At 49.5% G+C, this 14,439-nt stretch overlaps 1 protein-coding gene across 12 annotated transcripts in view; it reads left to right on the top strand.

Annotated features, from left to right (window-relative positions):
- The window catches only part of ATXN2L (ataxin 2 like), a 1,584,242-nt gene that overhangs the window by 1,250,594 nt on the left and 319,209 nt on the right, over nt 1–14,439 (top strand). For all 12 annotated transcript variants that reach the window (XM_069652163.1, XM_069652162.1, XM_069652157.1 and 9 more), the window contains one exon: nt 9,455–9,581. In XM_069652163.1, the coding sequence (XP_069508264.1) occupies nt 9,455–9,581 (127 nt within the window). The remainder of the gene's footprint in view (nt 1–9,454; nt 9,582–14,439) is intronic.

Here is a 14,439-nt window from a genome sequence, read left to right on the forward strand (position 1 = left end):
CGACCTGTTCTCGACGGCGACGAACTCCAAGTGCCTGAGGTTCGCCAGCAGGTTCCCACAGCCGAGGAGCATGGGTTATGCTTTCTCGTTCCCTTGGGACGGTCTGTTTCTATACGCGTTCCCTCCATTGCTGTTGCGCCTCATCAACCAGCTCAAGAAGTCCAGGTGCAGGATGATCCTCGTCGCACCGGCGTGGCCGAGGCAGATCTGGTTCCCGGACCTTCTGGACTTGTCAGTGTCCCCGCCAGTCAGGCTGCCCGCAGACGCGGATCTTCTCTCCAGAGAAGGAGGCGCCAATCTCCACCACGACCCACAGTCGCTGAACTTGCAGCCCTGGCTCCTGCAGCACTAGAGTTTGGAGGGTACAATATCCCGGCTGATTGCAGAGAGGTTCTTGCAAAGGCCAGGGCGTCCTCAACTCTCAAGTGTTACGGTCTTAAATGGAAGAGGTTCTCTGTCTGGTGCCGTGCACAGAAGATTAACCCTCTGCGAATTACAGCCCCTCAAGTGCTGCCGTACCTGCTGTCGCTGGCCAAGGCTGAACTGGCTCACGCCTCCATAAAAATACATCTGGCTGCCATCTCCCGATATACCTGGACGACGGGACGGGCGTCCTTGTGGTCTAATCGCCTGGTAAAGGAATTTATGAAGGAACTAATCCGATCATTCCTGCCGGTGAAGGCTCCTGCCCCGGCGTGGGAGCTCAATGTGGTGCTGACCAGGCTCATGGGAGCCCCATTCGAGCCTATGCATTCGGCGCCTTTGAAGTTCCTGTCATGGAAGACGGCATTCCTCGTGGCCATCACCCCTGCATGACGAGTGGGAGAGATTCAGGTCCCATCTTGCAAGCCTCCATACTTGACTTTTCATGACACGAGGGTGGTGCTGAGGACGCACCCCTCCTTCATGCCCAAGGTGCCGTCGGACTTCCACCTCAAAGAGCCCTTGGTGTTACCAGTTTTCTTTCTGTCGCCTTTGACGCAGGCCGAGAGGACTTTGCACTCGCTGGATGTAGTTAGAGCGCTGAAGTTCTACGTGGACCGCACGAAGAGTTTTCAGAAGACGTCACAAATGTTTGTGAACTTTGGGTCTGTGAATCAAGGGAAGGCTTTCTCGAAGACTTCCATTTCCAGATGGCTCTCCGGCTGCATCATGCATTGTCACCGGTTGGCAAACCGACCGCTGCCTGGCCGTCCGAGAGCCCATTCGACCAGAGCGATCGCTGCTACCACGGCGTTCCTGTCTGGTGTGCCCCTGCTGGACATCTGCAGGGCTGCTACGTGGAGGTCGACGCACACCTTCACAAGATTCTACTGCGTCGATCGGGACTCCAGGGAGGAGTCCAGGGTCGGCCAAGCAGTGGTGCGCAACCTGTTCGCTTAAGGTGAGCCTGGTGAGGAGGTAAGAGATGCTTAATGTTGAGTTGTTGTATTGCTTAATGTTGAGCCTGTTGCCACCTCCCGTGGTTGTGCATGTGTATACTGCTATGTATTCTTTTATTCATGAGCATGTGAATCCATGCCAGACCCCATGCTGGAAAAGGAGCAAGTTACTTGCCTGTAACTGTTGTTCTCCAGCATGGGTCTGGCATGGATTCACATGCAAACCCTCCCACCTACCCCTCTGCGGCTCTTCAGTTGGTCATACTGCCACTTGGCGTGCTACCAAATCTGAGGATGGCTGCCAGAGATGGGGCTTAGGGAGAGGGCAGTCATTGGCTGGGGGCAGTATGACCCAGAGATCATTGATTGGTTACTACTAAGAAAGACAGATCAGAAACGAAACTGATACTGTTTTTTTCTTTACCAAGGATTCCCAGCCTGACGACTGGGAATATTCATGAGCATGTGAATCCATGCCAGACCCATGCTGGAGAACAACAGTTACAGATAAGTAACTTGTTCCACATTCCCCAGTGGAATGGGGAAAGAGGGTAGAGACAGTGCTGGGCAGGGTGGAGGCCTGAAGGCCCGGCATCACCCAGGTGGCGACCACAGACGGCATGGAGAGATAGCCAGAGGCCACGCAGGCCGGCAGCAGAGGCGCAGAACCCCATCGAGGGGTTATTTCCAGGCACCATTGAGAGGAACACCACGTGCAGACCACCAGATTAAACCCACCCATTGCTGACAAGGTGAAAGGCCACAGTGGGCGGTGGGAAAGAGTGCCGGGCCCCCGGGAGGAGACGGAGGACACCTAATACCCCCTGCAATTCAGGCCCAGTGGACGGACACAAGAGGTAGAGACACCCCGGAGACAGTCAAGGTGCCTCCTTGGGAACGAGCCGGGGTGCAGCTGTGTTCGAACTAAGGGGCCCGGACCCACACAGTCCATGAAAGAAATTCAGCTGGCATTGCACGTGATAGTGGGGGAGAAGCATCCCTTGAGATAAATCTGTGGGGACATAAGCAACAGAGAGGGCCACTTTGAAGCAGTAATCGAGCCAGAGCAGGGAGAAGGCCCTACATAAGTGGGAAAGGCAAGCGCCCTATACGCAGCCAAAGTGAAAAGGGGGGGCAGACACCCAATTGCAGGGTCGAGCTCAAGTAGGAGCCCACATTCTAGCCTTGGACCACAGAACAATTTGGGGTCAGACACACAAGGCTGAGTAAGGGCGTCCGGGGAATTTTGGAGCTTGGAGAGCAGCAGACGAAGCTACTGTCACGACAATGCTGCTGGCCACAGAAGGGGGACAGCACCCCGCAGGAAGAATGGGGAATTGCCCTGGAGGAGACCAGAGAGCAGCCTGTGACCGCACAGAGGTTCCCCAAGGGGGTCCTGTCACTACGTTTCCAGGGATATTCAGGGAACACCCGGGGAGGTACCCCTTCCAGCTCACACAGGATGGCAACCGGAGAGGGCATGTCTGCCCCAATCCTGACCAGAGGAGACCTGAAGGACATATTTCATGAGATTAAAGAAATCAGAATGGACATTCAAGCGTCTGTTTCTGATCTCAAGGGCAGGGTAGACCAATTAGAGGACAAAATGGAGCGGATGGAGAACAACCACCTACAAATGGACGTTCTCAATATGAAATATGAAGCATGCTCGCCGACCTCGAAAATGAGGGAAGCAGAAACATCATTTAAACTGGGCGACCTAGGAAACTGGGAGAGAAGCATCAACCTACAAATTCTGGGAGTAAGAGAACAGAAAGGGGAGTCCGCAACAGAAGTAGGATGGAAAGTACAAGGCCTGATAAACCAACTGTTCGCCCTTGAAGGGGGCAAAGAGGTGCAGCTGGAAAGGGCCCGCGGGGGTGGTGGTAGCAAATGTCCAAGGTCCATAGTAGCCCGCTTCCTCAGATACAGGGGGAAGATGGAAGTTCTCGAAAAAGCAAAGCTCCTGGGAAGCTTCCTCTATGAAGGTGATACGATTAAGGTGTTTCAGGAGCTGTCAGCCCTGGCGCATCAGAGATTGCCTCCCCCTCACGCAATGGCTCACCGACAAGGGCATCGGATACCAGTGGTCCTTTCCCTTCGCCCTGACATTTTGAACGTGGAGAAGTAGACTACCAAGTAACCAGTGGTCAAGAAGCACTGCAGGTGCTCCAGGTCATCGAGGGCGAAGACTTGGCTGGAGACCAGGAGGGAGTCGGGTGGCCCCATTGGAGCGGCGGGGCCCCTGGGCCTGCAGACTACAAAGAAGATGCAGGCGCCAGAAAGTCCAAGATGTTGAATACCCCGCCACATACGGGGAGTGGGGATAAGAGATAAAGGACGAGGATTTGCAGCTCACCTGAAAGAAGGTAGTTAAATGCGCAGAACCTCCACCAGGGGGAGATGAGGTGGTATTGGGGACAAGGAGGAGACGAGTCTTCTTCCTTGGTGGCACACCTTAAGGTGGGGGTCTCAGGCAAGGCAATGTTCAGGGGGTGGGAAGGAGAGGAGGGGGGCAGGGTGGAGTTAAGAATCAATACATGGATATGCAGCTGTAAGGTACGGAAGGAGAATATTGTATTCAAAACCAAGTGGGCTGGAGAGGAAATCGGGGTACTTGATGGTGCTCCCTGAGAATAGAGGCCGGGTACAGGTCTTCAAGATAGGTTTTCTCAATGTGAAAGGTCTGAACTCCCCCCACGAAACGTTCCTTGTTGAGGAAAGAATTGCGGAATTGTGACCTAGACGTACTCCTGGTACAAGAAACTCAAACGGTACATGGGGGAAGAAAGGCGCTTCCCAGGTGCACATATTGGGCAGGTCTTTTTGGGCATCGGGGGTCCCTCAAGAAGGGAGGAGTGGGCGGTCATACTTAACCTGGCTGACCCAGTAGTCTGGTGTTGAGCTGATGGGAGGACACTGGTGGTTTCAGGGTCAATGGAAAACTCCAAACTAACCATAGCGTCCATCTATTGCCCAAATGTTGGCAAAATTCAGTTTTTGAGAGAAACTATGTGTGAGATATTAGATAGGACAGAGGACCTCCTCATCATGGGGGAGACTTTAACATGTGGGCGGACAGGGAAATGGATCATAGTGGTTGGCAAGTCCCCTTTTGGGGCAGGGGTGGATCCGCAGGCAGAACATTGGTGGATAACATGTGGGTCCAGGGGCTGATTGATGTGTGGAGGGACACCCACCCAACTGTGAGGGGCTACACCTTCTTTTCGTCAGTCCACTGATCCAGAACAAGGATAGATTACCTTTCATGCAACAACAGCATATCAATAGGATTAGCAAATGCAAACATCTCCTGATTAGTTGGTGGTCGGATCATGACATGGTGGAGATGGAAGTAGTTGACAGGTTTGAAATCCTGGGAATCCCTTTGGCGATGCAATGACCTCCTCTTCAGGGACACCGTCTTTGCGGAAGAATTGAAAGTGGCCATTGAAGAATTCTTCGGACTCAACGATACGGGAGAAGTTGAAAAGGGCTTGGTATGGGACGCAGCAAAAGCAACATGGAGGTGTCTCCTGATCAGGGAGAGTGCTACCACAAAGAGAATCGGGACCTTACTGTCCCGAAACCTGTGGGGAGAGATTTGCCTCCTAGAAAGGGTAGAAGGCACGGAGGAGAGGGAAGAGGATCTCAAGTTTGCAAGGGGAAAACTCAGGAATCAAGAGATATAGACATGGGAAAGTGCTGTCCTGTTTGCAATACCTGAAACAAAGATATTATGAGAAGGGGGACAAGGCAGACGCGATACTGGCGGCGAGACTCCCGGGGCCAGATAGCAGAGAGGTTGGTGGCCATGGTCTGGGGGAGGAGGGTCGGAGGCAGCGGAAGTGGCTGGCGAATTCGCTGCATTCTATGAGCGATCTGTACAGGAAAGAAAGGGGTCTCTGATGATGAAACGCTGGGACGATATCTGGCAGAGGTGCCCCTCCCAAGCCTCCAAAGCAGGGAGAGTCTTGAATTGGACAAGCCAATTACACAAGAAGAAGTATTAAAAGCCATAGCGGGGTTAAAATCCGGGAAGGCGCCGGGAGAAGTCTGCTATACAGCAGGGTTCTACAAGACCTTTCCGGGGCCCCTGGAGTGATACTTGGAAGGTCTATTCTTGAATATCATGGCCACAGGGAGGGCCCGTTCTTTGGAAAGGCACTGATTACAGTCATACCAAAGGGGGACAAAGACACTGAGAGCTGCATATCATAGTCTCATCTCCCTACTCAACATGGACGCAAAAATATTCACTAGGATTCTCGCTACACGAATGGAGGGCCTTATGCCGAGACTCATCCACTCAGATCAGGTGGGATTCATTCAAGGTAGACAGGGGGCTGACACCCTGCGCAAGGCACTACACCTCATGGTTGCTTCCACAGGGAGGGAAACCCAGTGTTGGTGGTCATAGATGCCGAGAAGTCCTTTGCGGGTGGACTGGGGTTTCCTTTATGGGGTACTCCAAACATCTGGATTTGGCAAGGGGATCCAGCAGGATATCGAGGCGCTATATGCAAATCCGACGGTAAGGGTCACTGTCGATGGGAGGTTGTCACTGACCTTTTCGCTACAAAGGGGGACGAAGCAAGGGTGCCCTCTAACACCCCTACTGTTTGCTTTAACGATGGAAATACTGGCAGAATATCTGAGAAGAACCCTGCCGGTCGAGGGCATCCGGATTGGTGATAGAGAGTTTAAACTTGGGCTGTAAACAGATGACATCATGCTGCACCTAAAGAATCCGGTCCAGTCCATCCCCATCGGCCATGATGGTAATCGAAGAGTTCGGGAGGTTTTCGGGATTCAAGGTGAACATAGGAAAATAGGTGGTCTTCCCATTTGCTTTAGATGGTGTTAGAAAGGGAGAAGAACTGGCATCTCAGGGGTTGCAGATCCAACTGGAGGACGTGAAGTACCTTGCGGTCAACTTTCTGACCTGGACAAGACCTGGGCCAAGCTAATTACCCTCCCTTGTTCGATAGGTTGTTTTCCTAAATGGATTTATGGGGGATGGGGCAGCTGTCGTGCATGGGGAGTCTCAATGCGATTAAAAATTAACCTTCTCCTGAGGGTGCTATACCTGTTCCAAATGCTTCCGATCCGGGCCCAGGAAGCACACCTGAAAGAAGTTAATCGATGTATCATGAGGTTTCCTTTGCAGGGTCAGAAGCCCAGGTTGGGATATGGGACGCTCATACTGCCAAATGAAATGAAATGAAATGAAAGGGGAGGGTAGGCCGGCCAGACCTGCTGATGTATTATAGGGTGCCACAACTTGGGGCACTTGTTCCGCGCTTGAGGGAAGACCCAGATCAACAGTAGGTATTCCTGGAGAATCAACACTTACTCCCGGCAACAGTGGGGGAATGACTCTGGGTCCCAAAATATAGCCTCCCGAGGCAAATTGGAGTCTATCCAATCCTGGCAGTTCTCTGGGATGTATTGGCCATGGGAGGGGGGGAGGGGATGGAATCACTACCTGGCCCTCCCCCCATGAGCCACATTTGGGCACCACCGGTTAGAGACCTAATACCCAAGTTCGAGCGCTATCAGTCCTGGTTTGAGGGGGGATTGACCAGGGTGGGTCAAATAGTAAAAAGGAGTTTACAAGCATACAGAAGCTGGCGGAGGTATTGGGTTTAGGTAAACTGTCAGTGTTAAATCTCAGGCTGAAGGGAATATTTATGTCCGAAAAGTGGAAGGAGCGTATTCAGAGGTACCTCATGCCAGTCGAGAGGGTTCTGGATGAACATGCAGATATGAAAGGCCTCTTTCTGCACGCATCTAAATTTAAAGGGTAAGATGATTTTTCTGGTGAAAAAGGTTCTGTCTCCTGTCCCTAGTGAGGGACACCCATGCAGTATGGAGGGAAGGGGGCTATGGACTAGGAGTACGTTAGTCACTACGGTGAGTGACTTATCATTTCCGAAGGATAGAGAGATACATAGTATCTCTCGCAAACTCTATAGTCTGACAGATTGGCACACACTACCTTCAGTGGAGTGCCAAAGGGATGCCTAGTTATCCCCCCTTCTCTCTACTCCTGTGACTTTTTAGTTACACAATCTCCTAGTTATGACTGGTGGCAGTGGACGTGTTCTATCAACTATTGTGCAATTTCTATACCGCAGGCTATGTCCATAGCCCCGGTAGTGCACAATAGGGGCAACCAAGTACCAACTTGGGGCCTCACTTCTTTTTTCGCCATTACCAGCGTGGTTGTTGTTTGTTGGCCCTTTTAACATTCTGGGAGCGGGAGGTCAGTGTTTGTGTTTTCCCTTTGGCGGGAACCCTGTGTTATCCCCGCCTATGCCGCAGTGTCTGGGGAGGCAGGAAATGGGGGAGGAGTCTTCCACCCCCCTGTCCTTTGTCTGCCAGAGTGCCTGACTAGGACCAGCTCCGACAGGGCGTCTGGCTGTCCTGATTGGGCAAATGCCCCTTTCTGTAAAATGCTGAGAGTTTTCAGAGGAGTGGGTGCTTGAACTGTATAAAAGGTGAGGCTTCTGGAATGAAAAGCAAGTCGACCACTAGAAGCTGAAGTAACGAAGAAGGCAACAGACGCCTGCAGATCCTTTGCAACACCTTGAAGCAACAACCACTGCTGTCCTGACCCCGTTTTGTGTGAGACAGAGGAGCTCCAAAAAGCACTCCTGCTTCCCTTGGCTGGTGGGAACAACCAGTCCCAAGACTAACTTTGAATTGGTCCATCTCCGAGGTCCTAGGAGTTTCCAGAGCTGCGGGACCCCAATACCAGGAGACCTGCCCATTTTAAGTGCATTGTCGTGGAAAGGCTGAATCCATCCAAATCTTTGTTGAACCCATGAGGACACTCCAGAAATCCGATCCAACTCCCCCAGATCCCCTCACCAGAGTGTGTGACAGCAGGAAGCAAAGGGGATTGACCGGACAACCCTTGTCCTTTGTTGGTGCTGCAGAAAAGGCGCCAAAACCGCACAGTGAACCTCCCACAAGACTGCTGCTGAGGGATCCCATCCCTTGTCCTGCCTTCAGTCATCAGACCAAGGAATCTGGAGGTCGGGTCCAGAGCTGCAACATCGAGGATCATCCAGCACAAGCATTTTCTTCAAACCTAAGGTACTGTGGGGGGCAGGTATTGCTTACGTGATTCCAAGAAGTCGTTCCAGAGCGTTGGAGTGCACCTAGAGGTGTCCAGGGTCATCCCTCTTACCTCAGACTCAAGCTGCTGCTTGTGTCCCTTTGAGTCCTTTTACAGGTCTCCCATGTTAGTTGTTAACCTGCTGCTTCTATAACACTAGAGACTGGAAGAAATCCTATGGAACTCTTCATATTCTGCTGCTTGTCTAGACTTTGAGCCCTTTCTGAACTGCCTTTAGCTAGGGTTGCGTTTTGGGACTTAAAAGACTTGCAGTGCGAAGAAAACCCTCTCTAGAACCTTGACCCTAGCTAATGTTACACTAAACATTTTACTCCCTTAAAATGATTTTACTATGTGTTTGCAGAGTAAATGTATTACTGTATGAACTGTTAAAAACCGCAGGTGCGCGTAATAACCGAGGATAATAGGATAACTGTCTTTTCTCTTTCTAACGTTGCGACAAATGTAACCGCGAACAAGCACAAAAGTGAGTGTCCTGAAGTGTATCATCAAGTATTCCGAAGTGTTAGTGTAAACGTCTAAAGTATATAAAGTGATTCTGGTGTGTGTGTGTATATATAAATGTATATAAATTATGTGTGTAAGAGTTTCTTTGATGTGCATGTCTAGCTAAGGCTCAGTGTACTTACCTTCAGCTCACATCTTCCTCTTAAATTGAGCCTTGCTGCTCTGCCACTCTACCAAGGTACAGGCTGATGCTAAGAGTTGCAGTTCTGCAAACCACTGGGATAGCTTACTAAAGTCTTACTACCAGTAGGACTTTATAAAAACTCCCCTAACAGTTATACATGATTATCTGTTCCTTCTTTAAATCTTCAAGAGGTTATGTATTACAATAGTATTTAATGGCAGGGAAAATGGAATGGTGCTTTGACTGCATTGCTATTTCACCTGGCAAGAATGTGCTCAATTCTCTTTTCTTTAGCCGGTGTTTGCCCCAATGCTCCAGAGCAACCCACGAATGCTCTCTGGGAGCCACCCGCAAGCCATGGTGTCTTCTTCCACGCCACAGTATCCTCCTGCTGATCAACAGACTACACAGGCACTGTACGGTGAGTCACTCGTGCAATCCTTCAAAAGTGGTGTTTGCTGCAATTGTGGTCTGTCATGAGCAATCTATTCCTTCCTTCCATACGAGTGTCAGTAGCAATGATTGTTTGGTGAAAGAATTAATGAATATCGATCACCAGTAAGGGGTGGGGATTTCTAGTGCACTAAAACTCAAGTCACTGTTCCAAGTTGTACAATAGTTAAATCATGCTCTAGGAGGACTGGAACTTTGCCTTTGCAATTTAGCATGAGTATGCTGCCTGTGTTTCTTTACCCCGGGTCTTAATTTATGTTGCTCGGGGTTCTTACACCTATGGCTACCACTGAATCAAGATTGCAATTTGTTTTCAAGTCACTATTTTAGGTTTAAGTTAGATGGACATTTTTATCCCTGAGACCCAAAATTCTATTAAAATGTTGAAATACACTCCGGGTTGGGAATTAATAGGTTACTTCATTACATGGAGGCACCACAAGCAAAGTTATCACCAGTACAGGTGAGTTAACTACATTGTTTCTAAAGTAGAAGTTTAGGCTTAGTGTTCCAATGTTATTCAATAAACTATTGGCTACCTACTATTGTTCCTGGTAAGGATATTAAGGGATAGGGAGTCCAAAGGAGTGCTTCAAAGCTGGATGCTGTGAGTTCCTTCCAAGGAAAGTCAGTGAGCATAACACGCGAAGCAGCCTCGAAGAGAATGGGTGTGCACACAAAGTGCAAGAGCTGCGGCAACATGTTTTAAATGGATGGTAAAGCCCTGGAAGTTTAACGCAAAGAAAAGCACAAAGGAGGAGCATGCAGTTAAGATTGATTTCTAAAGTCTGGCCTGGTGGACAGTTTTTAGCAGGCCACCATAGTTATAGTGAACAGGGGAACTTTGGGAGTTTGGCCAAACCAATCAAGGTAGCATTGAGAGTGGTGAAGGCTAAGTCTCAGAGTTGAGTGGGTCGGGGTTCCACAATGAGAGCACACAGCAAGAACAAAATGATTAGACTTAGACAGTAAGTATAAAAATACTATATTATTGGCCAAGAAGCACACTATGGAAAATGAACCGAGCAGGTAGGTAATGTTATCACGCAATACCAAAAATATAAGGCATATGTCTGAGGCTTGTGGATCTACTTGGAATCACATGCTTTGCATAGTCTGACATCTAGTGCTAGGTGCAAAGTATTACACATGAAGTTTTCGAAGTTCGAAAAGTTATGTCGTCTGGGCATGTTTGTAATCTTATCCCTAATGTGACGTCGACTGTACCCATGATCCCACGCTCGTCGAGGTCCCTCAGATTATGCTATGCTACTTTTTTGAGTTATCAGTATATCGATATTTTGTTGGTTACCACTCGACAGACATCTTGATGGAAGACCTACTTGACTGCCGAAACAGACGATCGTACCAATGATGGGCCTCTGCCTACAACTTGCTTCAGCCTAGCAGTCGGGAGAGTGCAGGGATTCCTATTTTACAAAGAATCCATACCTCCATTTCATACATTCACCGCTTCTTTCTTGCTGCCCTTAATATTTACATACACCATGGAGCAAACGCCATTTAAATTCTGTCCAAACTCCATCAGGAAATGTGTGGAAGGATACTCGGTGTGTTTAACCACTGCCTTCCCCCTGATCACCTGGAGACCCTTTTCAATTCCTGTAAACATTTTAGGCCTAAAACCTTTAAGGACCGGCGAACGAAGCGGTGGGTGGCACATACGATGATGGGTGAGTCAGAAACCACTGCTGGTCTCTGAGTATGTCCCAGAAGGCCAGGGCAGCGAAGGTTCCAGTTCAGAGCCATGGCTGCTGATGGATTCCTTGTCATCCGAAGCGACTGCGCCAACGGGGGAATGACTTTCGGCCTGCATCGCTTAGGCCTCCCACCATTTAGTCTGCCTGTCCTTTAACATCTTGGGACGAAAGAGCTTGCAGGACTTAAAAGAACGCTCGTCGTAATCTCCAGGTATACACCGATTGCATCGGCGATGGGTGTCCTTCCAAGGGAATTTGCGTTGGCTGTACTTCTTCGCTGCTGCAAGAACTGAGTGCCAGCGGACAGGAACACCAGAATCGAGTGCATCGCCTTAAAGCCGGACACAAACTCCAGGAAGAGCCTCCGGACTCCAGGACGAGCCTCCAGACTCTCCGGACTCCAGGACGAGCCTCGAGACTCCCTCGGAGCAGGACCAACCAATCCTGAGCCACCTCAACGGGGTGCTGGACCCCAGACGCAAGGAAAGTCCACAAGGTGTTCAAGAAACGCGGTGGTGCTATTTGCGAGTAGCTGAAACGGCGAAGTGCTGCTGATTTGAAGTGTGCCCTTTGAAGCCGCCAACTTTCAAATCATAGTGCAGGAGTCCCCAGAAGTCCTCCCTCTTGTCCCCACGACTGAGGCCCAGGAACAACAGGAACTTCACCAAGAACACTAACCAGCTGGAACCTTTTCTTCAGACTCAAGGTACTGTGAACTAGGGGTACTTAGCTCTTGTTGTGTGTAGCTTGCTCGCTCTCAGTGGAGACTTTCATTTGCTGCCTTTTGCAGAGTTGCTTGCAGCGTTGCCCTTCACAGGCCTCCAAACAGTGATTTCTTTTACAACAAAACTTGTGCAAGACCTTTGTGCTAATCTTCGAGAAGTGTCTCAGCTCCCCAAGACTTTGCTCAATTAACATTGACTGTCCTGGCTCCCTGGAGACTCTCCTGACCCTCTGACGACTTTGTGTTGATCTGTCCCTCCACAAAGTCAAATTAGCTAATTGCGCTTTCCAAATAGTCTCTTGTGCACATGTGTTGTGCTAAAAGACACATGCTCTACCGCATTGGTTGTTGCATGTGTTAGCTGTCATCCAGATGAAAAATGAACATTAGCTTTAATAGGTTTTCTCTGGATGAACAGGTGCAGGTTAAAATTGAAATTGAAACAGCAATGAAGAATTTTTCTTCAGCTTTTTTCTCTCTGAAGATAATTACAGGGAAGACCCCTGAATATTTAGGCAGGGGGTCCTACATCCGAACGAGCATAACCTGTGTAGTTCATATTGTACACTAGGTGTGGTCGTTCTCTAGCCGACCGGTTTCTGTGGAACAAATTAGTGGGCCACATTCATCAGGGCTTCGCAGGGTGTCTGGGTATATGCCTGCTGGTAATCACGTCTGTATCTCTTCAAAAACACTCCCTGTAGAGATGACAAGGAGGGAGGGAGGAGAGAATGGGCACAGGTAAATATCTAGTGCTATGTCCAAAGAATGTCACGAAACACTACGTTGATATATAATGAGGGGAGAAGGCTTACCCGCTCCGTGTGGACTGGTAACTTAGCACGGTGGGTGAGACGGCCCGGAACCTGTGGGCCAAGAGACAATGAGTGCTGTCAATAGTGATGCCTAAGTGCATCGTTACAGAAAAGCAACAGGTAGCATGATACTTGCTAACTATTATAACCAAATTAAGTGTATATCCTGTCTACAGCGACACGCACTGCGTGGTCGCTGATAGTTTTAGCAAACATACAAGAAAATCCTGAGTCTACACATAGAGTGTCTGAATCAAGGACACCACGCTCGAAAAGAGGGAAAGGGTGGGAGGAGGTGACAGTCCCAGGCAAGCCACGAGGGGTGGTCGCTTACCTTAGAGCATTCGTCTCTGTTCGTGTAACGGGCCGCGCACGAGAAGTGTGTTTCTCAGCGGGCGGCGTTTACAGACTATTTTTATTTCCATTGTGGGCCGCGCCCGCGCGCCTGGCTCTAGCATGGCCGCCCCAACAGGAGGAGGCAGCGGCCATCGCATAGTCAGGCATGGCGCGTCGCGGACCACAAGGGCATCGGACAACCACAAGGACGGCACTGGTCATTGAACAGGTATGCTTCAGTACTGTGTGTTCAACTGCAAATATTCACTTCATGGCTCTCACGCAGTGCGAGCAAATGCAGGAGAATGCAATGTAGAGAGAAGCAGAGAAGTATAAATCACAACAATGTATCACAACACAAGATTAGAAGAATGACCACTAGTCCACTTGCAATCTGGCTCATAAAGTTGATGGTGAATGTAAGGGAATTCAATTACGAGAGAAGCCAAAAGGCACAGATCACAACATTGTGTCACAACAACAGATTGGAGGAATGACCACTGGTACACTTTCAGTCTGGCTTATAAGGTTGCCAATGATTGCCAATGCGTTGCTTCATTCAGCCCAAATTTGTCTGTTTTTAGACGGAAAATCCAAAGTTGTTCCCGTCTAAACAGCAAGTTCTGTATATTCCCCCCTCTGGTGGGTATGGCCATTTTTTCGATTATTGTCCATGTAAAGTCTGCCGGGGTGTGCTTTTGGGCTAGGAAGTGTTCCACCATAGGTGCCGTAGTTTTCTTCGTGCGGATGCATGATCTATGTTCTGCAAGGCGTATTTTAATAGGACGTGTTGTCATGCCTATGTAGCGTTTATTGCAGGGGCATGTAATGATGTAGATCACGTTACTGCTGTTACAGTTCGTAAATGATTTTTGAATCCACGGGAAATGCCACCCTATGTCAATGGCGGTGGTTCTCTTAGTGCTGGAGCACGCATTACATGCGCCACAAGGGGTGTGGCCAGTTGCTGGGTTCTGTCCCCACAGTGTATTTGGTTTGGGTTCTATTTCTTTGTATGAATGAACGAGGGCGTCACGTAAGTTCTTCCTTCTTTTTAGTGCAAACCTTGGGATTTCTATGTTGTGCTGGCCAACGTTGAGGATTGGCCAAAGTTTCACGATTTCTTTCTTGATCTTGTTAATGAGTGGGGAGAAGCTCATTACTGCTGTTATGATGTTATTGGCTTCATTTGGCTTGGCATGATGTTCCATAGTGACTTCGCGTGGGATG

Source organism: Ambystoma mexicanum, chromosome 3p (genome assembly GCF_040938575.1).
Source record: "Ambystoma mexicanum isolate Mex_15411 chromosome 3p, UKY_AmexF1_1, whole genome shotgun sequence".
NCBI classification, from domain to species: Eukaryota; Metazoa; Chordata; class Amphibia; order Caudata; family Ambystomatidae; genus Ambystoma; species Ambystoma mexicanum.